The sequence below is a fragment of the Amphiura filiformis genome, chromosome 8, assembly GCF_039555335.1.
Source record: "Amphiura filiformis chromosome 8, Afil_fr2py, whole genome shotgun sequence".
NCBI lineage: Eukaryota > Metazoa > Echinodermata > Ophiuroidea > Amphilepidida > Amphiuridae > Amphiura > Amphiura filiformis.
The window spans coordinates 70455752-70481816 of record NC_092635.1 but is presented as its reverse complement, the minus strand read 5'-3'; the positions used below and the strand labels follow the sequence as shown (position 1 = coordinate 70481816).

General features: G+C 36.2%; 1 protein-coding gene and 1 non-coding gene across 3 annotated transcripts in view; one reads left to right on the top strand and one right to left on the bottom strand.

The window, feature by feature from the left end:
- The window catches only part of LOC140159413 (uncharacterized), a 61113-nt gene that overhangs the window by 31804 nt on the left and 3244 nt on the right, over positions 1-26065 (top strand). The window contains exons 5-14 of one of the 2 annotated variants that reach the window (XM_072182883.1): positions 3668-3763; positions 6311-6361; positions 7813-7956; positions 9781-10755; positions 12038-12108; positions 20061-20093; positions 21550-21681; positions 22771-22857; positions 23266-23395; positions 25083-25131. In XM_072182883.1, the coding sequence (XP_072038984.1) occupies positions 3668-3763; positions 6311-6361; positions 7813-7956; positions 9781-10755; positions 12038-12108; positions 20061-20093; positions 21550-21681; positions 22771-22857; positions 23266-23395; positions 25083-25131 (1768 nt within the window). Of the gene's footprint in view, positions 1-3667; positions 3764-6310; positions 6362-7812; positions 7957-9780; positions 10756-12037; positions 12109-14761; positions 15078-20060; positions 20094-21549; positions 21682-22770; positions 22858-23265; positions 23396-25082; positions 25132-26065 lie in introns of those variants that run through there. The other variant, XR_011859880.1, reaches the window with a different exon arrangement.
- Trnam-cau (transfer RNA methionine (anticodon CAU)) lies at positions 25325-25398 on the bottom strand. Its single transcript has one exon. It is a non-coding gene; the product is annotated as a tRNA-Met (tRNA).

The following is a 26065-nucleotide window of genomic DNA, read 5'->3' as shown; positions in this document are numbered from 1 at the left end:
ATTATATGGAGGTCATCCGAGGTCAAAGGTCAAAGGTCATGGATTTCAAACTTTGTCCTATCGGGCTCAAAATTGGTGGGTGGAATCCTTGATGCGAGGGAATATATGCAAAAATAAAATTGACGTCAACCAAGGTCAAAGGTCATATAGGGGCTAAATTTAAACTTTGCCCTATTGGGCTTAAACTTGATAGGTGGAATCCTTTGTATGAGGGGGGGCATGAAAAAAATTACACCAAGGTCATCTGGGGTCAAACAGAAATGTTATCATGCCAGTGCTCTCACAGCATCAGGGCTCTCACAGCTGCAGGTGCACTAGTACTAATAAAATCGTAAGCTCTGTCTGTCCGTCTGTCCGGCAATGCGTTTAGCCGCTTGACGCATCACTCCGATATTTCGGATATAGATAGGTATCGGGCATTCCACGTTTATGGGGTAGTTTGAAAGGTCATCGGAGGTCAAGGTCAAAGGTCAAAATTTCAACTTTGTCCGATCGGGCCCAAACTTGGTAGGTGGAATCCTTGATACGAGGCGAGTATATGCCCGAAATAAAATTGAGGTCAACCGAGGTCAAAGGTCATTACGGAGGGGTCAAATGTCAAACTTTGTCCGATCGGGCTCAAACTTGGTGGGTGGAATCCTTGATACGCGGGGGATATATGCCCAAAATAAAATTGAGGTCAACCGAGGTCAAAGGTCATTACGGAGGGTCATATTTCAAACTTTGTCCGATCGGGCTCAAACTTGGTGGGTGGAATCCTTGATGCGAGGGGAATATATGCCCGAAATTAAATTGAGGTCAACCGAGGTCAAAGGTCATTATGGAGGGGTTAAATTTCAAACTTTGTCCGATGGAGCTCAAAGTTGGTGGGTGGAATCCTTGCTACGAGGGAAATATATGGGCAAAATAAAATTGAGGTCAACCAAGGTTAAAGGTCATTACGGAGGGGGTCAAATTTCAAACTTTGTCCGATCGGGCACAGACTTGGTGGGTGGAGTCCTTGCTACGAGGGCTTAAACATGGTATAACTAATTCTCAATATGACAGGAACAGGAAGATTTCACCACTCCCTGTGAGGACTGCAATGTCTTCCCAGCATTCATAGCTGAAAATGATTTCTAAATTTCAAATGGATGTATCAAATAAAACTGAGGTCATCAAAGGTCAAAGGGGATCAAGCCAAGGTCATTTAGGGTCAGAGGTCATATGGGTTCAGTGGGGGGTCAAACAGCATCACTATCTGATGCTGGTGGTGCTCTCACGTACAGCTACAGTGCCCTCACAGCCGCAGGTACTCTAGTTTTAAAAACATTTTAAGATTCATTTAAGGTCATTAAGGGGTCATAAAGGGGTCAAAGGTCAAGTTTTCCAAAATGCTCCCATTGAGCTGAAATTTAAACGCAATGATCCTTATGACATTCTAAACATGTTTAAAATATTTTAAAATTCATTTAAGGTCATTAAGGGGCAATAAAGGGGTCAAATGTCAAGTTTTCAAAATGCTTCAATTGAGCTAAAATTTAAATGCAATGATGACAGTGGTATAGGCCTACCACAATATACTGCCGAAGCCACATGGTTCAGCTATGGTGCGGTTATCGCTCTTGTTTACAGTCTTGACTCAAATGTGGACTTACAAATAAACAGTATTTATAAAAGTATATCAAGAATAATAATGCAGTAATTATTTCTACATGTCTGTATTTTGTTTCTATAGATTTCTGCATACATTTTCATGCCACAATAAAGGACAACTTTATAACTATAAAATTGACCATTGCATTGTTATTTATTGTGAATTAGGTATTCAATTTTAATAAAATGTACAGCAGTTCAGTATGGGATTGGTTGGTAAAACCTAGACTATAATCAGCTCGTAATAGGCGAGAAGTATATGCTTTTTGTTACTGTGTGAGTCAAAGTCCCACCATACACGGAGCTTTGTGTTCCCTTCAAGAGCGCTCCTCTGCACCGACCACCACTTTGACGCGTAATCAGCCAATCAGATTATTGGTTTGTTGTTATTATTGTCAGACCATTCAATCAGCCAATCTGAACCCCACTTCCATGTTTACACTGTGCACGCTCACAAAATGTGAACAAGTGCCGTTCTTTTCACGGAGGGGGGGTACTCCCATACAAAAGGCATATGGGGATGTGCCGCTCCAATGGGTTGCTCTCTTGCAAAAAATGCTTAGACGTGAGTCCATTTTTGTCATAAACCCCTTTTTCACGAGCATGACGAGTAAATCTCAATCTTCAGGGAATATTTCGAAAGAAATCCTTAGACATGGGTCTATATTTGTGAGAAAATCCTTAGAAGTGGGTACTCCCTACCTGTCCATGGTCAAATGGCCCTTGGAAATGGGTAAGGGTTTCAAGTCTGGAGCCTCATAACCCCCCCCTTCTCTCTCTGCCAGAGACTGTAGTACTGCACACGAAATAGTTACCAATTTAATGTAAAAAAAACCCAAACACTATTTCATAAAAACAGATTGTGCATGTAAAACATGGGTCATTTAATTTAATTACAGCATTAACAGAGAATTACCAAAACTGGGACATAACAGCTAAAAATGAGCTAATGGGTTTTCCCCAGTTCCCCAGAAAAATTAAATATCACACTATTATAGGCAAAAATTACCATTATTTTAGCACCCCCAAGTTGACAGCCCCCAAGATTTTGTTTTCCTCCCCCAAATTCCACCCCCCCCCCCCAAAATAATTACTGCTGCTGTGGCATATTATTATAAACCCTTGCGCTGTCACATTTGACACTCCTTTCCCAACTCGACAAATAATGTGCCAAAAAGACCTGTTCATGATTTTATGAAGCTAAGAGATTAGCCAAAAGAGCTCTAGAAATGGTTGAACCATATTCAAGATAAAAAGGATCTTATTCGAGGGTTATGAGTTTGAATCTCTTGCATGTAATTTTGTAATTAAGAGAAAATTGTGAAGTTCTCATTTTGCTCATTTCTCATTCTATTTTGGTGTATTCCTCAGATCATAAAGATTCAGAATAGCATAGTTTGACCTATCATATATATGTCATATTTTGGGCTCAACCCCTGGGCTCAACCAAGATCAACAGTGTAAAAATTCTACAATTTTCCTTAAAACGGTCTCCAAATTAAGAATGGTTTACCATATCTTGGATAATTTCCTATCTAGGCAACAGGTTGAAACAGATCAATCTGTTGACCATGACCAATTTCCCAAATTATTTTGTGGGGGTGCCACTCCTCTGTGTCTGACCCTGTACTGTTATTCTCTTAGTGCGAGAATGTGCACTGGTCGATCTGATGTGGTCACTTCATGAGCATGCCCAAGGGTGATACTCAGTACAAATGACCATACAGGAATGTGCCTCAAACATGGGTTGCATTGTCTGCCTTTTGGTATATCAATGACCCTTTTTCTATGCCAATTTTAGTATACAGATGGGTCAAATTGTCTAAATTTTTCCGGAATATAGTCCAATTTCGCCTCACTGTAGCCAAACATTTGAAACATACCAAAACATTCTGGGAAAGTCGTAAAAACACTTGACAAGTTGGCTGAAAAATTTAAACTTATAGAGTGAGCGTTCACTTGACTATTGCACTAGCAAAACACCCATCATTACATACAGATACAATGGTATACTTTACATACTCTATTATAGATGAAGATGAGGCTGATATGTCGTTACAACAGTTAGCCAATGAGGAGTTAGAAGAGGAGAGTGAAGAAGAGGAAGAGGACTGGTCACCTAACACAGGTAAGAAATGTAACTTGGGGAAAACATATTTCCTTTCATAGGATAGTAAGCTAGTCACGCCTGTTGTGACTCCGTCAACCAGTCTGTTACTATCTTTCCGGTACTATTGTTTCTAAAGTAGCCCTGTCAATTTAAATGGGCTTGTAAACACCGACAAATGAGGACATTTTCTGGTCTAAAGCCACCAAACGGGGACATCTGATGACCGGGGACACTCCCAGTTGTAGAGATTTCCCCCCCTGCACTCCTATGGCTAAAAGTGCCAAAAATGACTGGTTGTCAGGGGGTGTACAGACATGCCAACTAGTACGGTTTCACCGTATTTTGTACGGTAAAACGTGAAAAATACGGTAGTACGGTCACCCCCTAAAAAATACGGAATTCCAGAATTTTGACCAAAATAATAAAATGTTGTGTCTTAAAAAGATAAACAGCAGCAAGATTAGACTACCGACTGAATTACTGGTATCATTTGACTACTTTCTTGGTCTGTTAAAGTGGATGCCTACATCGTTTTTCTCTCGACTTTCGATGATGCATGCACATTAAAAACTTATTATTTAATAGGCCTACAAGATGCTTTCCGAAATAATTTTCTTCTGACTTGCAGATTTTTCATGCACATTAATATTTTTTATTAACCACCAATGCTTTGTCTTCTGAAGGTATTTAGTTAACTGTTTAGCTCTATTGTGCAAAAGAATAAGCATACAAGAAGGTTTCCGACCTCCTTTTACTTCCGACTTTCGCACCATGCATGCACATTAAAGAAATATTTAATAGGCCTACAAGATGGTTTCCGAAAGAATTTTCTTCTGACTTGCAGATTTTTCATGCACATTAATATTTTTTATTAACCACCTAATGCTATGTCTTCTGAAGGTATTTAGTTAACTATTTAGCTCTATTGGTGCAAAAGAATACAAAATGTAAGTATACAAGAAGGTTTCCGACCTCCTTTTACTTCCGACTTTCGCACCATGCATGCACATTAAAGAAATATTTATAGGCCTACAAGATGGTTTCCGAAATAATTTTCTCCTGACTTGCGGATTATTCATGCACATTAATATTTTTTCAAGCATTCATCTAACTGCTACACATGCTGGATATAGTTAGGCTATTTAGGTCTGCAAAAGAATAAGCCTGCAAGATGCTTTACGACTTTGTTTTCTCAATGGTGCACTCAGTGGCACATAGTATTTTAAATATTTCAAAACATGAACAAAACCGGATGTTAGGCCTACTGACTGATACTATAATGATGATGATTATAATTCAGATGGTGATGATGATGATGATCAATGATTTCCTGAACTTGGAAGTTTTAACAAAGCATGCTTCTAACAACATTAGAAGTAACAAAACCCAATGTTTCCAGAAATATATCAATTTGTTAGGTCTACATACTTTATCCAATTTCGTGAGGTCAAAGGTCACATACAAGGTCAAAGGTCGACTGAGGTCACCAAATCTTTTAATAATTAATTTTTAACTGTGCATCACATATCCAACAATCAGCGTGATCGGTCATGTAATTAAGGAAATATGACGACTTTAAGATGGCGCTTTCCATGTAAAGTATAGTAAAGTAGCACTTTCAATGAGTGATAACTCGTAAAGGAAGCATCTTTCTGTATTGATTTATTACTTTGATGGAATGGTTATTTAGTATTGCCAAATTTGATTGCAAATTCGTAAGGTGGACCCCTGCTGTCCCCTGGACCCCTGCTGTTACATGCTCGGTCGCACAAGTGCTCCCTCGCAATTATGTGTTCTACTTTTGGGGTTTCTGGGGTTGGCAGGTATGCAAAAGGTAGGCCTACATATTTAAAAAATACGGTTTTAGGGTGCAAAATACGGATTTTTGTTCTTCTGAGTACGGAAATCTGGATTTCAAAGTTGGCATGTCTGGGTGTAGGACATGTATCCATGATTGTAGGGTTTAGACAAGTTTTGTACGTCTTCGTGCACTCCCCAGTTACTGCACAAATGTCCCCAATTGACACACATATGTCCCCAATTGGACATGATTTATGAAAGGAGCAGGGATGAAATTAAGTGGGAGACGGGAGCCGTTTGGCCCCCAGAAACTCTGAAATGGCCCCTGGTTCCATCTCAATTTGAGCTGACCAGGGGACACATTCCTCACAAAACTGGCCCCCTGTATAGTGAACCAAAAATATCAAATTACAAGCAAATAGTGCTTATTTAACTCATCCAGCACATCGTTATTTTTATTGGCCTCTTGGTAATTGGAAATGGCCCCTGGTTCTTCCAAATCTTGCTCTCTTATTTTCACCATTGGAAAGGAGACACAAAAGGATTGATTATGTCTTCTGCGACCCATACACGTTCAATGTTATTGATCAATATCAAAGACTCTAAATGCAAGAGTGGATACAAAATCTACCATTAAACACGCACAATGGTAGATTTTGTATCCACTCTTGCATAGCTGCCAAGCACATTGAATGGAATTACAAATTACAACAATCAAAATGGAAACTAAATCAAACACTACCATTTATTGATGTTTTATTACAGGCAAGAAGAGACCAGGTAAAAAGAAGAAACTTAAGAAAGCTGCTCAAGAAGGTATGATTAAATCGCTCAAGATAAAACCTATGGTCATATTAACATTTGGTACTACACCCCTTGATAAATTTGTGACTATTTTTGCATTTTTCTCAAAAAATAATAACACACTGGGAACAAAAACTATGTGGGCAAGGAATCTAGTTACTACTGGAATTTCAGTGGCTCAAGACAAGCGGTACATTATTTATGATAAGAAAAGAGGTACCACTAGAATGTACCTCATTTCTTAACATAATGAACCACTTGTCTTGAATCACTGAAATTTCAGTGAAGTAATTGGATTCCTTGCCCTATAATATACATAACTTTTGTTACCAGTGTGTAGTTATTTTTGAGAAAAATGCAAAATTAGTCACAAATTTATCAAGGGGTGTAGTTATGTAGTACCACCTTAAATGACTTGATATTATGTCAAAATTCATGATAAAATCCATTGAGATTGATTGATTGTCATGCCATTGAATCAGTGATGTATAACTTGTGTGCATATCGCTATTCATCTTAAGTCTTATTTATACATCCCAGCTGCGTGGAGCTCTGCTCAATAATGATACATGTATGATCGGCGAGCTGACATGTACGATTGGCGAGCTAATACACGCATAGTAGAGAATGAAATAGCTATTTTCTTTGTTTTACCTCATTTGTTTGGCTCAAAATTTAAAGGGGACAATGTGATCAGTGAAAACTAACATTTTAATGGGAATCTATTCTTTATGTAAATCACATTAAAGTGGCTACTATGACTGGCAACATACAAACTTGATGGAGTCAGTACTCTTTGATTCTACCACATTGGCAAATACCTTTCTGTAGATAATTTATTTAAAGGGGCATTTTGTGTTTTTATACCACACAAAAGTTCTTGCTACATAATGTTTATGTACAAAATTTCTTGCTGATTAATTCATTTAGCAAAAATAGTGTAAAATTTAATTACATTATGGTATACCAGAACAAAATTATACCACAGTAGCCTGTGGAGCAGTGCAATACACACAATCATGCATAATTCACAAAATAATACAAAATTGGAATCCACTGAAATTTTGGAAATCAGCTTTTTTTGTGGATATCTGCTGAAAAATGTCATAAAAGAGGATGCTAAGATAACAGAATACTCCTTTAATACTGGATAAAGTGTGGTCAAGTGATCAACTGACTGAACCGAATTGATTCAAGAAATAAGTTGTTTTAAACAGTCAATAAAAGTAGATTCCTTAGTTCCTGTTTCCCGCCTGCACCAACTTTTCTTTTTTACCAAAACTGTCATTATTTATGACAAATACATTTTTCTCAATATATCAATTATTAACTGCTCAAAATTACATGCATGTCCATCTGATGATTTTAACCAGTGTTCTTAGCATTTGGGTAGAGTATGATGGTTTTAAATAATGACAATTTAAGCAATTTGGGTACCAATCAAGATTTCTTTTTTCATGCAGCCACTGCACAAGATGGAAGCCCTTCCAAGAGGAAACGACAAGGAAGTGGAGACGCAGAGTGGGTCATGTGGAATCAGCCTCCAACTCGCCAAAGTGCAAAGAAAGCTAGAAAAACTATGGCAATTGCCATGGCAACTAAACATGGTGAATATAGTGACATTTCAGTAACATTACTAAAAAAAAAATAGATAAAAATTATTTATTAGCATTTGCAAAAGCATTAACATTGTAAATCAGATGAGTGTACTTTCATTCAGTAATGTTTTAGGGCAACAGAACTCTAGCATTACTGTATACTAAAGTGAAATGACACTGAAAAACACTTAAGTCAGCACTATAATGAGCACAGAAAAGAGAGAATGGGCTATTCCATTTAAAATCCACACTACCCCTGTGAAAGATTTTGGAAATATCTTCTGCAGAGGGAGTATGTTTTTTAAATGTGATTGGTCACAGCAAATCATTTTGAAACCCATACTCCTTCTGTATTATGTTTTTTCCTATATCTTCCACGACTGGAGTGAGTATTTCAAATCAAAATTTTCAAAATTTTTACTCCCTCTGTCGAAGAGTGTGGACTTTTAAATGGAATAGCCCAATGCAGATCAGGATTGTCAATGGCCAGTGGCATAGCCAGGTTTTCGGAACCGGGGGGGGGGGCACAACTTGTAAATGTACTGTCAGAAATATTTTCTGCCGATGCAAGTTGTGCATTGTTCACACAATTTTTTTTTGCCCCAGTGTGGTCAGGAATCTAAAAGTTGGAGGGGGGTAAGAACAAAACTTTCAAAAGCAAATTCAACAAGCTTTTACGTTTATATATCAATATCATTCAATGTGACAATGTTAAAGCAGAAGTGTCACATCCATGATTTGAAGTATTTGGGCTACATGTACTATTTATTTCTTCACCCGGCATATGCAGTTCACAAACTTGACCCCATTTTTTTTCCACCAAAGCCCTACGTTTACCAACGGCCATGATTAGTTGGGGGCACCGGCCCCCGCACTGGCTACGCCACTGTCAATGGCTGATCCTTTAATTTTTGAGTAGTGTATTGTAGCGAGATACCAGTGGATATTGGTCTACCAAGAATCACTGTAGAAGTGAATATATATGCTATGCTTTAAGAACCCTACAGACTTTTTAGTGGATGTAGAATATTAGATGTAACATACCTATGTTATGTAATCTATTCCCATTCTATTTCCAGTAATGTTTTAGTTCTAATGAAAGTTTGATGACTTGAAATCGATAATATATTTCTACCAGATATTTTATGTAACATATTATCGAGTTTACGTCATCAAACATTCGTATTTAAACAGTACTGGAAATAGATTAAATAATGTAGATGTGTTATATACATCAAATATTCTACATCAAATACCTGGAGTCTGTAGTGGCCTTTATGTATAACTCTACTGCATTAGATTGTTGGTGTTCAAATTTATTGATCCAAGGTCTCAAATATTTCAATTTTATATGACTTTAGAATTTTTTAAGGCTTTTTACTAACTTCCTGTGTATACAAAGCAAAGGAAAAGATACAAGAAATGAATTCCGGAATTTTTTGGACAATGGGTTCAGTGGAATTTTATTTACTAGCTTTTTAATGACTTGTGCCTGCCAAGAAACAAGGAATCTGAAATTGTGTGTGCAAAAACAGTACCGGCACTATTAGTGGCATTGAAATTGTAACTGTTCATATTTAGATTTGTAATTTTACAAATATGTTCATTCACGCTAAGTATGATGATGGGTTGCCAGTCTGAAAATTCAATAAGGGTAATTTTTAACCATAATCCTTACATGAACCCCAAACATAATCCCTACCTTACCCTATAACATTAGCTCTAAATCTTAAACTCACCCAAACCTAAACACTAACCCTAACCATGAGGTGCCCGAAACCCTAACTTTTGAACCCTTTTCGGACTAATGACCGACTCCAATCATTATAACAGGTCTTGATCTGGAGGAAGATTCTGATGAAGAAGATGAAAACGGCAAACCTGATAAGGTTAACAAAGGACTGATAGACAGCACCAATGCTGCTCTAATGGTAGCTAACTTGGAGGACCTTGACGACGACGATGAAGACGAGGAGGATGAAGATTATGTGCCTGGGAAAAATAACAAGAAAAATGAAGCCAAAGATGGCAAGACTCCTTCGAAAAAAGACAAAGGAGATGAAAAGATGATAACAAATGTAGATGAGGAGGATGATGATGAAGAGGAGGAGGATGGAGATTATGTACCTGGCAAAAAGAACAATAAAAAGACAAAAGAAGATAATAAGGACAATGCATCATCAAAGAAAGATAAGAAGAATGAACAAATATTTGTAACAATTGTCGATGAGGAGATGGATGATGATGAGGAGGAGGAAGATGATGAAGAAGATGAGGATGATGACGATGAGGATGAAGATTATGTACCTGGCAAAGAGAATAATAATAAGACAAAAGAAGATAATAAGGACAATGCATCAAAGAAAAATAAGAAGACTGAACAGATCGTAACAATTGCAGATGAGGAGATGGATGATGATGAGGAGGAGGAAGATGATGATGATGATGATTATGTGCCTGATAGTGGTCATGCAAAAAAGAAGACAAAACAAAAGAAGAGCAAAGATAAAAATGATGTGGAAATTGTTGAAGTTAACCCAGCAGCTATTAGTGTCAACAAAGATAATGATGGAGATGACTATGATGAAGATTACGTGCCTGATAAGAAATTATTGAAAAAGACCAAAACGGAGAGTGAGAGCGACTCGACGGACGATGAAGATGACCGAAAGAGAAGGAGAAAAGAAGATGAGGAACCAGAATTTGAAGAGGAAAGTGACACTGATGATACTTACAACTCTGAAGATGAGGAGGAGGAGGAAGAGGAGAGCGATGAAGAAGAGGAAGATGATGAGAATACTAAAACAGGTATGTAAACAGAGGGATGGGGTTGTACTGTGGGTAATATGGTGACTTCAGGTCAGAAATCATTGGCTGTTCGTTCCCATGTATTTTGTGCAGAAAATTTAGTAAATTTCAATGTTGTATTATGAAAAGTTTGGGGTGTGTGATCCTAAGTTCACAACGGAATTGAATGCAGACATGTTTCTTTATGAACAATGATTTCCCACCTGAAGCCACCATATTACTGACAATACTTAAGGGACATGCTACCTCACCCTTTCTATGTAAGTGGAGTAAAAAATTCTAGGTGATTTTTAATCAGCCATTTTCCCTCTCTGGTGTCTACAGTTATTTGGTTTGGCTACTTCCATTGATAAATGGTTTTACACTTCATGAATTTGCTGTCTTTGTCTTGCCTGAACTTCGCTCAAGAAGAGACACCTTTTACGGGGTTTTTTTTGGCCAAAATTTTTTTTTACTAATTTTTAAAAACTAGATAAAAATATCTAGGAAACGTGTTTTTATTCTTTTGAATTTTGACCAACTTTGAGAAATTTGCACCAAAAATGGTCAAAAAATGAAAAATTTTCAAAAAAATCATAAAAGAGCCTGATTTTCGCCCAAATTTCTAATATTTTTGGTGAAGTTGGTCAAAATTGTTTTCTAGATATTTTATCTAGTTTTAAAAAATTAAAAAAATTTTGGCCCAAGAATTTTTTTGTTAAGTTGAACGAAAAAATTGACATCCAAATTTGACATCCAGATGAATTTATCAAGTCTTTGCCATTCTAAATATGTATACTTACTTGCCATTCTAAATATGTATACTTATATATACTTTAGACCAACAGTTTAGCAGTTATGAGGCCCAAAAGTTTTTTTTCCAGGGTTAAGACCACCCTTAAGATAAGCATTGCTACAACAATATCCAAAATTTAGGGTAAAAAAGACAAAACAACCGACGTTTCGGGGGCATAAAAACATCCCTTTACAAGGTAAAAACAAGTAGCACTAGTAACTAGCACTGCAAGAGATTAAATGAGAAAGACAGCAAAAGAAAGTAACAAGCATAGAATGAAAAGAAATTAGAATGATAATAAAAAACATACAAGGGAAAGATAAATTAGGTGAGAAAAACAGACATGTGCAAGTATAAAAGGCCAACCAGGTCAAAAAGGGAAAAAGCAAATCTATGGTCAGCCATTCTAGTCAAAAGATAAACAAACAGCAATATATAAAAGGGAAGGGAAAAATATGAGTATTGAAATAAATAAATACTTATTGTTTGATTATTTGCTTGCTGTAGGGAGGAAAGATGGTCAAATACATCAGGAAAAACAGAAAGGAAACAAATTACAGGAAGTAGAAGGAAACAAAGTAAGTACTCAATGATCATTCAAACAGAGAAAGAGGCTTACGCATCATACAACTGGAACATGGAAACATTACAAACTAGCGCACGAGATCAAATTAATGATGCTTAATCGTTATTCTTTCCCCTGTAAATTGATATTTTAAGAATAACGATTTAGCATCATTAATTTGATCTCGTGCGCTAGTTTGTATTGTTTGAATGTTTCCATGTTTCAGTGTATGATGCGTAAGCCTCTTTCTCTGTTTGTATGATTATATTAGGCTGGCGGGTAAGCATCATTAATGATCTGATACACTGGTGTGTAATGTGTTGTTTGTACTGTTCACCATTGACTGCTCATATCCATAAGTACCAGACTTGAGTCCTGTTTATCAGGGACAGTCTGTGTAGCTCAGTGGTAGAGCACTTGCCAGACAAGCGAGAGGTCTGGGGTTCAAGTCCCCGCTCAGGCAGGTATGTCCGGAGTTTTTACTCTGATATATCTGCCTAAGCATGTTATGTTTCCATTTGTAAATTCATGTTTAAATGTGCTAGTGTGTGATGCGTATTTCTTCTTTCCCCTATAAGTACTCATTCCTAAATACAGTCAACCTCTTTTATCTGACCAAGATGGGACCAAGCATTGGCAGCAGAAATGAAAAATCCGGATAAGGCGACAAAAAAAGAACTGTTTTACGGGCCCGACCGACCCAGATATTGCATTTTGGGTGATTTTTTTTTTAGTTTTAATAAAATCAGCTGTTTTTTTGGCCAAAATTTATTGATTTTGACAGAAAACTTTTGAAAAATATGTTTGCAAAAAATATAGTGTCTGGGATAGTATCAAACTTTATACTAGTGATGTTTTATAATTTTTAAATAAACGGAGTAAAGTCAAAACAAGATTTTATTATTTATTTTAAAACTTTTAAACTATGCAACATTCTGTAATATTTTGGTTTATTCCGTTTTTTAAGACACTATATACTAATCGTGTTTCACCACCTGTTCCCTATACTCGCTGTAGAAAACCTCTGTACAAGAGTATCGGGAGGGGTGATGAAACATGATTAGTATATAGTGTTTTGGAAAGTATTAAGCTTCATACCAACCAAATTGTTTTATTTTTTAATGGACTAAAGTCAAAATATATTTATTTTGAAACTTAAACTAGATTAAAGCAGCATTGGGTAATATTTAGATTTATTCTGTTACATACAGTAAGCCAAAAAAATTAAGGTACCAGTTATGTTCACCCCTGTATATCCTAAATAAACACAAATGTGTCAAAATTAAAACAACCAGCCGATGCCTGTATTCTTTAGCTCTAATTCAAGACCTTATTTGTTGAAATTGGTTGAGAATTAAAGAAACGGTAGTCCAAAACCTGATGAAGATACGAAATAAAAAGTTGCACCTTTGTGTTCTAATCAATGAATGAACGACGCTAGTTTTTCGTGCTAATCAATGAAAGCACAGCGCTAGTTATCTTGTTCGCAAACGCTTTGTGTACAAATCAATTGGGCATGCAATGTGGCAAACTGCAACTTTTAAATTAGCATCTTCCTTGGGTTTTTGGATCGTCGTGTCTTTATTTTTTAAACAATGTCAACAAATGAGGTCTTAAATTCGAGCTAAAAGATGTAGCTATTGGCTGTTGGTTCCAATTATTACATATCTGCCTTTGTTTAGGATATACAGGGGGTGAATGTAAATGGTACCTTAATTTTTTGGCTTACTGTATATTGTCCTGTATAGTATCACGATTTATTCAAATTGTTTTTGATCAGATTTAAAATGGATTAAAGTCAGAAATTTATGTTAAAATTTTATTTAAAGGTTTTAACATTTTCAAAATAGGTATGTGACATTCTGTCATATTTTGGTTTATTCCATTTTCTAAAATAGACAGTTTTAAACATTGTTAGTATTTAAAAGGTTTTATTTCAAGCATGATTTAATATGCCTATTAACTAAAACACAGGTGATTAAAAATCTGAGAAAACGTGTAGAATTTTCACCACCCCTAGATCACTTGTTCTTTCTTGCTTAACCTCCTTCCCCCAAAACTACCGAGCCCTCTTTTGCAGATATAAATATTCCCCCCAAAAGAAATCCCCTTTTCTCACCCTCTAGGCGGTTACTAATTAAATTTGTTGATATCCAAGACACTATATACTAATCGTGTTTCACCACCCGTCGCCTATACTCGCTGTATAAAACCTCTGTAAAAGGTATAAGGGCGGGTGGTGAAACACGATTATATATAAACATGATATATCCATGACACTATATACTAATTGCGTTTAGCCACCCGTCACTATACCTTTGTACAGAGGTTTTATACAGAGAGTTTAGGTGACAGGTGGTGAAACACGATTAGTATATATAGTGTCTTGGATATCAACAAATTTAATTAGTAACCGCCCAGAGGGTGAGAAAAGGGAATTTCTTTTGGGGGGAATATTTATATCTGCAAAAGAGGGGCTCAGTAGTTTTGGGGGAAGAAGGTTAAGCTAGAAGGAACGAGTGATCTATGGGTGGTGAAAGGGTTGAGATGTGAAAACTTGGTGGGTGCTCTTGACACAAAACTACAAGCACATTTGACTGGAAGCAATTGTGTTGGATGCAAATAGAGGCATTAACCAAAAGAAGTATGTCCTGTGTTTCTCATAGGCTATCAATATGGTGAAGGATAGCGACTCATGTCTCGCTAATCCCAAGTACACCCAGTGGATACTGGAAGCCATTACAAGATTAAAAAGCAGAAACAGCGCCTTCTCAGGATCGTATCTGTCATGCAGTTCAATCTAGTCGTAGTGTAAGCAAAGCATTAGTTCTAGAGCAGCTAGAGCTCAGTGTACGCGATGGCAAGATCCTCGGGGTACTCAACAAAGGGGTAGCATCGTATCGTAAGTCAGACCCACCAGTAAAGAAAGATGATGCTAAGACGGGGGAGGAAACTACTGCAGCCACATCGGAAGAATCAAAGGTCAGTTCATGGGGGTTTTTTAAAACTTTTTGTTCAAAACGTTTTGTTGTTAAAATAGACTTCAGCATGCACCAGAGGAAAATGCGGAAAACATTGTAAAAAAGAGAAGTTGTTATACAAGTAGACCATCAAATCCTTATTATTCCACGTTGGAACTGGAGAAATACTGCTATAAAAATGGGGGGACAAAGTTAATTAGAATAATTCTAAGGGATTTTTTCAAATCTGGATAAAGTTGTATGTTTTAATTACTGTTGCTTCTATTGAACAGCCATGGATACATTGAATTAGCATGCATTGCTAACTGTTCAATAGAAGCAGAAGTAATGAAAATGTACAACTTTAGCCAGCTTTGAAAAAAATCTTTGTTTTAATCCTTGTGATCAGACAAGTAATTTGGTATGTCTTGCAACAAGATTGGAGCATTTTCAATTTTTTACCCCTACATGACATTTCATGACCTCTAGTGGTCACCAGGGGTGAAATCCAAAATGGCTCCATGTCTTAAAATCAACATTGAACATTTGTGGAAACTCTCAATGATTCCCAGTTTGCCTGCTAATTTTACTATCCAATTCATGACTTTGAGCGCTAGCTCAGGGCACAATCTTTATAATGAACCGTAAAAAAGTTGATTTTGCAGAGACTTCCTTTTGGAATTTGCAGGAGAGCATTAAATAGCTCTTCTGGGGCCTTCAATGAGAGCTGTTTAGAGCATTTACAACAGAATGTAATGAGAGAATGGTCAACTAAGGAGAGCTAAAAATCACTCTCCTATATCCGATTTAAGAAGAGCAGTAGAGAGTGATTGCTCTCGCTCTCCTCAAAAGGCAGTCCCTGATTTTTTGCTCTTTTATGATGAAAAATTATTTCTTTATTTTTTTTGTGTGTGCCTGCCGGCCAGCGTAGCTACAACCCTGTTAAGTGCAGTTCTTTCCAAAGAATGGACAGAGTTTATTTTATTAAAATATATATTTTGGATTCCCATTTTTTTACTTCATTCAATTCTAAACCAAGCATTTTGTGTGTAAATTTTAATAGTTGATGGAGAACCCCACATCCACTGTAGTAAATTTTAATAGCCCAGCTTTCAGCACCATTTGTTTTGAAGACTCAAATTTGTGTAAAAACCAAAAATTGCCTGAAAATTACCCTACAAATTTAATTAGCAGGCATGAGAATTTCCAGTCTTTTTTTATGTCAAAATTCCCGCAATTTTATTTATTTTCAGCCCATTTTCAGGTGTTTTTGTCCAATTTTACACGCTTTTCCAGCTTTTCCAGACTTTTTCATAAATCCGTAGTCCATGCCTGAATTAGTAACCGCCTGGAGGGTGACAAAATGGGATTTGTTGTGGGGGATATTTATACCAGCAAAAGAGGGGCTCGGTAGTTTGGGGGGAAGAAGGTTAAGGCCGTGTGTCCTGAACTCGCCACCCTTAGCGTTACATGACAAATAATATGAATTTTTACACCAACCGGGTTTCTAATTAGATTATCTCCACAATCATCAACCCTAAACTAGCAAAAGTATACATTTTTGGAAAGCTGAAGGCATAAGCAATTCAAATATATACATTTCAACTCATTATACAGGGTGACATGCAATTTATACAGGGTGGAATAAAAAAGATTTTGATAAAAAATGGGCCACTCAATGCATTGCTTATTACCAACTTACAGTAATAAACTGGAACTAAACAACATTCATTTGGTTAGAGGATATGGAGAGCCAACTGACTTTGGAAGAAACCAAAATCACAGCTTTTTGGTAATCTCGGAATATAGGGTGTCCCAAAGTATGTTAGATTTTTTACAATTCAACATATTTTGAACCTAAACATTTCCCCTAACCCATACAGACAAAATATGTCCATATTTAGATTCCTCGTCAAATGTCCCTTCAGAAAATCTATACTTTGACTATGATAGGATAAGTAATTAAAATTTTACAGTAACTTTTAGATTTTGAAGACATCTGCATTACTTACTACAGTGTTTAATATGACAACGGGTAGTTTTGCATGGAAAAGTTTGTATTTTCTAGACTAAACCAATCATAAATGATTAAAAACAATCAGTAGAATTGTTTAGCTGTAAGGCCATTAGTCTTTTAGATGCTAAATAGAGTCCAAATCCAATTTACAGCCTTTACAGAAGCAGATTACGCACTAAAAATACCAATCCCATAGAGTTTGTGTGTACCACCACATCCCCCACCACCGCCACCCTGCCCATTCTGAATTCTATGAAGCACAGTGTCAGTATTAAAAAGTTCAAGTATTTCTTTTTACAGGGTTGAAAGTGCATTTTATTTAGCAATAAAATGAGACCACAAGCATGACAATAACATCTTGCTTGACAGAGATATCATCATTGAGTCGACTTTGGCAAAATGTAACGTCGCCACCTTTTTTTGGTGGCGAGCTCAAGACACACGACCTTAAGCAAAAAGGAACGAGTGATCTACGGGTGGTGAAAATTCTACACGTTTTCTCAGATTTTTAATCACCTGTGACCCTGTGTTTTAGTTAGGCATAAATCATGCTTGAAATAAAACCTCTTAAATAATAACAATGTTTAAAACTGTGTATTTTAGAAAATGGAATAAACCAACATATGACATAATGTTTAATTGACAGAATGTTAAAATTTTAATATAAATTTCTGACTTTAATCCGTTTTAAATCTGATCAAAAACAATTTGTATGAATCTTGATACTATCCAAGACAATAAATGCAACAGAATAGATCTAAATATTACACAATGTGGCTTTAATCTAGTTTAAGTTTCAAAATAAATATATGTTGACTTTAATCTGTTAAAAAAATAAAACAATTTGGTTAGTATGAAGCTTGATTCTTTCCAAGACACTATATACTAATCGTGATTCATCACCCGTCACTATACTTTTGTACAGAGGTTTACTACAGCGAGTATAGGGAACAGGTGGTGAAACACGACTAGTATATAGTGTCTTAAAAACGGAATAAACCAAAATATTACAGAATGTTGCATAGTTTAAAAGTTTAAAAATAAATAATAAAATCTTGTTTTGACTTTACTCCGTTTATTTAATAATTATGAAACATCACTAGTATAAAGCTTGATATTATCCCAGACACTAAATACTAATTGTGTTTCACCACCTGTCGCCTATACTCTCTGTATAAAACCTCTGTACAAAGGTATAGGGACGTGTGGCCAAACATGATTAGTATATAGTGTCTTGGATAGCATCATGCTTATATACTAATCGTGTTTCACCACCCGTCCCTATACCCTTGTACAGAGGTTCTATACAGCAAGTATAGGCGACGGGTGGTGAAACACGATTAGTATATAGTGTCTTGGATATCAACAAATTTAATTAGTAACCGCCCAGAGGGTAAGAAAAGGGGATTACTTTTGGGGAATATTTATACCAGCAAAAGAGGGGCTCGGTAGTTTGGGGGGGAGAAGGTTAAGCAAGAAAGAACAAGTGATCTACGGGTGGTGAAAATTCTACACATTTTCTCTGATTTTTAATCACCTGTGTTTTAGTTAGATACTATCCAGAACAATATATGTAACGGAATAAATCTAAATATTACACAATGCTGCTTTAATATAGTTTAAGTTTCAAAATAGATATATTTGGACTTGAATCCGTTAAAAATAAAACAATTTGGTTAGTATGAAGCTTGATACTTTCCAAGACACTATATACTATTCTATTACCCCCACGACCCATTATTCAAAATCGCGCACTGTGATTTGTTGATACGCGTCACGTGACAGACCATTAATTAGCGATAAAGTGTCAAGGGCAACAAACTTTATGTTCTTCTATCATCACAGCGCACAGCAGAGCGCACAGCACACCTGCTTATGTAGGGGAGAATGGAATGTCAGGGGTGTGTTATTGTATGTGCATACCTGCTTATAGGGAGAATGGAATGTTAGGTTGTGTTATTGGAATGTGCATACGCTTTGGCTACGCGTATGCGCTCCACCTTGAGGTAAACAACTTGAAATATTTGGGCAAAAAATTTGATATTTTCTCTTTAAATCACACTATTTTGTGGTAATAGAATAGAAATAAAGGGTGCAGCATTATCCTTTACACGCAAATAATATGTCCTCGGCAGTAAAAGCGTTTAAATAATGGGTTCGGCTACGCCTCACCCATTATTTACGTTTTTACTGCCTCGGATACATTATTTTCGTGTAAAGGATCATGCATTACCCTTTATTTCTTAAATCATGTTCACCACCCGTTCCTATACTTTTGTATATAGGCCTACCTCTAGAGAGTATAGGAAACGGGTGGTGAAACACAATTAGTATATAACGTCATGAAAAAGGTATAAACCAAAATATGACAATGTTGCTAAAATGGTTTTTTTTAAAGTTTCAAAATAGGCCTAACTAAAATCTTGTTTTGACTTTAAAGCAGTTTAATAATTATGAAATATGACAAGTATAAAGCTTGATACTCTCCCAGACACTATATACTAATCATGTTTCATCACCCCTCCCGATACTCTTGTACAGAGGTTTTCTACAGCGAGTATAGGGAACAGGTGGTAAAACACGATTAGTATATCTAGGGTGTATTGGATCATCTTTGTTATATAAAAGTAGACAATATATTAATCATTACTAAGAATAATGTTTTGATCCCCAGGTTAAAAACCCGATTTTGACCCCTGCGGAAATCATGGTTCAGTCCCATTTTAATATCGATTTTAATTGCTATGTGTGTTTTGTTTTGATTGATTAGCAGGACATCCATTTGATGGGCCAATCAGCAATTGTGTTTGTCAAGGCTCATTCTTGTTTATGTGTGTGCTACCATTCTGTCAGAATTCATCCAGACAGGTCATGTTGAAAATTTTTCTGTCAGAATTCATCCACACAAGTCATTTTTCTTATCTATTTTTTCTTTCTTTTTTTACTAAGAATGAATTACCATAAACTATTTTATTCTTGATTTTGTAGACTGGAAGCAATAAAAAGCCTAAGAATAAGCAGGTAAGTTTTATATACTGCACACAAATACTATCCGAACACTAAAAAAAAAGCAATACATTTGTAGCTTAATGAATCGGATAGCAACATTTGCACAGTATTTTTTGTGGGCATGAGAGCGCAACAGACGCATCAAATTGCTTTCTGAATACCAGGAATGTCCTGATATCAAATTATTTTTTTTTTAATTTGCGATATCCGAGACGAATATACCTTTCGTCTTAGGCGATATAATACAAATTTTATGGCAAATTATTAAAAATTTAACAGTCCTTCAAGTAAAGTTTATAAATCTAATGATTTGTACTTAAAGTGTGTATAGCAGGGAGGAAAAACCATTCATCAATTGAATATTGTGACCTTTCATATTGAAGATATGCATTTTTCCCCCAAAAGACCTTCAACACCAGCACCATTGGACAATTCATTCCATACACCCTATGGAAGACATGACCTTAATCTTCCACACTGGGGTGAAGATTTCAAATGGAGTCACCTATTCAGGTAACCCCATTTGAAATTCACACTCCCTGTGTGGAAGATTAAGTTTATGTCTTCCATAGGGGGTGTATGGATTTCATATGGAATAGCCAATTACCACTCTCCTTCTCCTGCCTTTCTTCCTCCCCCAGCATTACCTCTTCACCATTAAAGCCATAATGTACGATCTTATAATATGAAATTGGTTTGTTTTTTCAAACCTGATTTTTTTGCATATTTGTAATGTTTACACATGTCTCATCTTGCATCTAAATGGAATCAGCCAAATTTGTTGTCTTTGTAGGTAAACAGAGCAAAGTTCGACATATTAGGCCCTTTACAATTAATTCTTAGTTTCCTGTTTCTCACGCGCGTCCAAAGTAGAGAATTGCAAAATATTTAATTATTTTATTTTTATTTTGGATTTTCTCTTTTAAAATAACATTAAATGACTTCCATTTGCTACTTTCTGACTTTGCTTATATCAACTATAATGATGAATAAACAAAGAACATAACTATACCATTACTTATGTATAAAATCAAACAAAGTTGTAAAATGATTAAATGCATGTTTCTTCTCAAAACGGGTTGATGTAGGTTGCGACCACTTGTTTTAAAATAAAGAAAATAATAGATAATTAATAATTAAAAGTCGCCTCATCCCTTGTTTTCCAACCATGAAACAGGAAACTAAGAATCAATTGTGAAGGGCCTTATCATAATTTAAAAATTATATGATAATATGTCCTCCCATAGAACTGCGTGTTAAATGGCCAAAATATCCAGTGGGGTTTCTTTTACTCAACCTAAAATGGACAGCAATCCTTAACGTCAGTTACTAATATTATTTCAAGATTTTGAATAAAGAATAACAAAATCAAAATTTGACGGAAATCGTACATTAAGGCTTTAACTTAGGTGCCGTATTATTTATCAAAATGTCACTTTTTTGTCATTATGTCATTTGTTGTTTTCAGGGTAAAAAGGATGTTGCATCAACAGAACAAGGTGTGGAAGGAATCTCTTCAGACAAAGAAAACATGTCTGCAACACCCGGTGGCAAAGTCAAGAATGGAAATCAAGAATCAGCCAAAAAAGAACAAAAGAAGGTATGATATCTGTGATCTTTGCAAGAATTTAACTGCGATAGACCTTTTCAAATCTTAAGTTTTCCGAAGACAGATGACACAAACCCAAATATTTAGCTTGAACACAAATCTGCATGACAGAACAATCAAGCATGGGGTATATCTTGTGTAAGAGTTTTTGGGACCAGAGAATACATCAGACACACCAAATTGCATTCTGAATATGTGACCTGGCAGCACAAATGAGCCGTAAATTCCCTAAATTGTATTCTGAGTTACGGTGTAAAATGTGTACGAAGGTCATATTCATCGGTAACTTAAGCTGGCCCGACATCCGTCTCATTTTGATAGTCAAAAACTAATCAATAATCCTATTGTTGAAGTGGATAATAAGCTTCTACCTTAGATGGCTATAGCTCTGGTCTTTGTTTTCTTTTGCTAAATCCTGTTCAAGTGGTGGGTTACCAGGCATTGTATTTTGTACAGGTATGCATAACCAACAATTAACAATGAGAGAACTTTCTTAAACCTCGTTGACTTGGGGATGATTTGAAATGACCGCCAATTATGACTGTTTGATATTTATTGCCAGCAATGTGGAAAAAGAGACACATGTAAAAATGTAAAAAAGCTATAATTTTGTTGAAGGAGCAAAGTTTAACAAACCATAACCCTGCTTCTGGATATCATTTGAAGTCAAATGATATACCATTTTTAAGTTTATGATATTTATTTTTTAAACACGAAATAAAACAAAATTGACCGGGGGAGGAATTTACGGCTCATTCGCCGTGGACGGTCACATATGAGGAATGTCCTTCTGATATCAAATAATTTTTGATTTTTAAAATATGCAATATAATACAAATTTTATGGCAACTTATTAAAAATTGATATTTTTTATATTTACCAGTCCTTGAAGTAACTGATCTAATGGTACGTACTAAAAGTGTATGCATCTGCGAGGTAAAACTGCTCTTCATTTTAAAATTTTGATCTTTCGTATTGAAGATATACATTTTTTTTCCAAAAAGACCTAAAATTTTAGGTCTTTTAGGGATTGCTGTACATGTTGTTATGCTAATGTCTTTGCTATGTTTCATCCTACAGAAACCCAAGCAAATCAAGTTAAAGGGTGGCATAACAATACAAGATCTGGTTGAAGGCAAAGGCAAAGTGGCCAAACAAGGCAGACGGGTAAGTTGTATTGGGCTATTCCAATTGAATTCCATACGCCCCCTGTGGAAGACATTACCTTATTCTTCCATACAGGAAGTGTGGATTTCAAATGAGGTTGTCTGAATGGGTGACTCCATTTTAAGTATTTACCCTCTGTGTGGGAGATTAAGGTAGGGGGTATATGGATTTCAACTGGAATAATCCATTTAATAATATTTGGTTGGGGGCTGGGTTGGGCTGGGTGCTTGGATTGATTAGTGCTAATCGATTACTGTCATGAGACACTCTTATTATACTTTTTCAATAATCTGCAATTGCTTCCGCATATTTAATATATTCTCTGTGATTCGATTAAGCACATCGCGTACGTGTATAAGGCTCTGAATTATCATTGATATTATCATGCATCATTTTTCTCTTTTTCAGGTCTTTGTTTACTATCGAGGTAAACTAGAATCCAATAACAAGCAGTTTGATGCTTGTGTATCAGGACCAGCATTTGATTTCCGACTTGGGAAAGGGGAGGTTATAAAAGGCTGGGATACAGGAGTAGCAGGTTAGTGTATTGGACTGTTTCACACAACCCATGTATATGTTAAAGGCCTATTCAGTGATTTGCTCATCCAGAGGATCGTAAAAAGCATAAAAATTCAGATTTTGGCACCTTTGTCATTGTCATACTGCTGTTTTTGTTGTTTTTTGCCAAATTTTTCATTTCAAAAATGACTTATTCTTCACTTTTATGAATTTTAATTTTTTTTCTCACTTTTGCTGGGTTCACTGAATAACATTTAATCAAAGTGTAATCAAAGTCATTTCTAACGGACGAAACAAGTCTGAATATGGCACTAGACTACAAGCGACACATAAATGGCATTTCGAATGCTTTTATGGTAAATGCGCATGCTTCATATGTGATCTAGTCCATGGGGCGGCAAATTTGAAATTGAGATGGCAAAAATATGGAGTAAAAAACTCTAAAATACATAAGAAAATACACATCACAAAACCTCGTAACTTTAGGACAAACTTTACTAGACCTTTGGTGTTTTCAGTATGTGATAGCCTTGTAATAACATTGTTCAAGGTAATAATTATAGTAACTTGATTTTCAAAAAATGCCTCCTTTGGCCCCCATGGAGCAGATTGTGTCACATAATGATCTTTGAAATGCTGTGATTTGACAAATAAAGTTCATTTGCCTAAGATCAATGAAAGTTGCAGGTAATTTTCTTGTATGAAATTTGAGGAGGAATTCATGAAATTTGTTCAAATATGAAGGAAATTTGTCACATATGAATTTTCATAATTGTTTAGGGGGCTGGCATTTTCTTCGGAAGGGGGGACCCAAATATGTCGGTGACCAGAGTCAATTTTTTTATGCCCCCCCTATTGTGGGCTAAATTTTGTTCCAACCCCCCTATCTTAGGTCGAAAATTTTTATGACCCCCCCCCCCCCTTCCACCTACAGAGACTCTGCCGGAATCAAGGTGGAGAAAGTGCACGGAACGTGTTAAATTTTTTATCGTAAGCGTAAAAAGGCGCATAGATTTTATGAACATTTTGATTGTGAAGTTAAAGAATGCGCCCATAGCGCACAAAAATTTTGAGTCACCAGCCCGTAATAATTATATAACCCCCCCTATTTTTGGTGTTAAAAATTATAACCCCCCTGATTTTGGTCTGAAAATTCTATGACCCCCTGTATTTTGGGACCCCCCCCTTCCGAAGAAAATGCCAGCCCCCTTGGTGTTTGGTTTTGGTGCGGGATAAGGCAAGAAATAAGATAACCTTGTTCTAATTAAATAGATTTTAAGAGATTCGTTCAGGAACCTAAAAATTGAATTCAGGAGTGACAGATGAACTCTGAATGTCCCCTTAATATTTTATATTTCCTAATGCAAGGCTTCATTTCTCAGAACCACTGTCCAAGAGAAATAATAGGGTTTCTTCCTGTCCATGCAGGGCTTCATTGAGCTATTCTGCTCAGAAATTGACACAGACATGCTTAACGAATCTGGAGTAAGGACCAGAAATAATTTCTTTCCAAGATGGCCAGGAAAAAATCTGATCATTTTTTGCAAACATATTTAATGATATTTTGAATATTTTTCAGTCAAAATCAATACATTTTGGCCAAAAGATGGCTGATTGTTGTTACATGATTGAAGCCAAAAACATCGATCAGGCCCATAAAACAAGTTGATATTAGTAATTGTTTAATCCTCTATTTTTTTAAACAGGTATGCGGATAGGAGGAAAGAGAGTTATTACTGTTCCACCATCACAAGGGTAGGTATAACTTGCAAGTTTTTGAACTCATGTGCTAGGGTAAAGTCAAGTTTCTACATGGAAGGCACATACGAGGGTGACCCAAAAAAGTTCCTGCAACTGGCATTTTTCTCCATTCATGAGTGAATTTGGTTACATTTAAATAAACATAATATTTTTCACCAGGTTGTATAAAGGATACAAGTAGAAAAAGTGATCCCGCCTGGGAATTGAACCCAGGACCTCAGGTTTATGAGACCTGTGCCTTAACCACTCGGCCACGGGAGCTTCATGATTAGGCTGGTTGAAATTCGAACCCATAAGCGGTTACTTAAACTTATCTCCTCCCCGCAAATAGCCCATAGTAGCTAGGGCCGTAAATGCGAGAAATAAATTGCCATCCTCCCTGTGAGGAAGTATTACATGGAAAAACAGTGGCATGATCGACGGAATACATTTATTAATGAGTATATATGTGACCTGCTACCACGAAATGAGCGTAAAATCGCAAGTTGGTAGTTTCAAGACATCCTGGCTGACTGAGTTGATGTTCTTTGTTTGCTGTGCACCTGTACAAGCTAGTAGTATGTCCTTTGTGAATGGCCCATTGTGCCCGCATTCACGAAGGACATACATACATACTACTGGCTTGAACAGGTGTGTGTGAAACAAAGAACACCAATGCAGTACACATGAGTAACCAGGGCATCTCGAAACTACCAACTTGCGACTTTACACTCATTTTGTGGTAACAGGTCACATATTTGTATTGCCAACCATTAATATGTTGTCTTTTATATGTTACACTAACTAAACTGGCCTCAAAAAGAAACTTATAATTTTTCACAAGGTCATATCTTAAAATCCTCTCCATAAAAATGAACAAAAAATTGGTTACTGACATGTGTTTAGAGTAGAGTATTGAAGTTATCCTGTGTGTAATTTTTGTTCATGT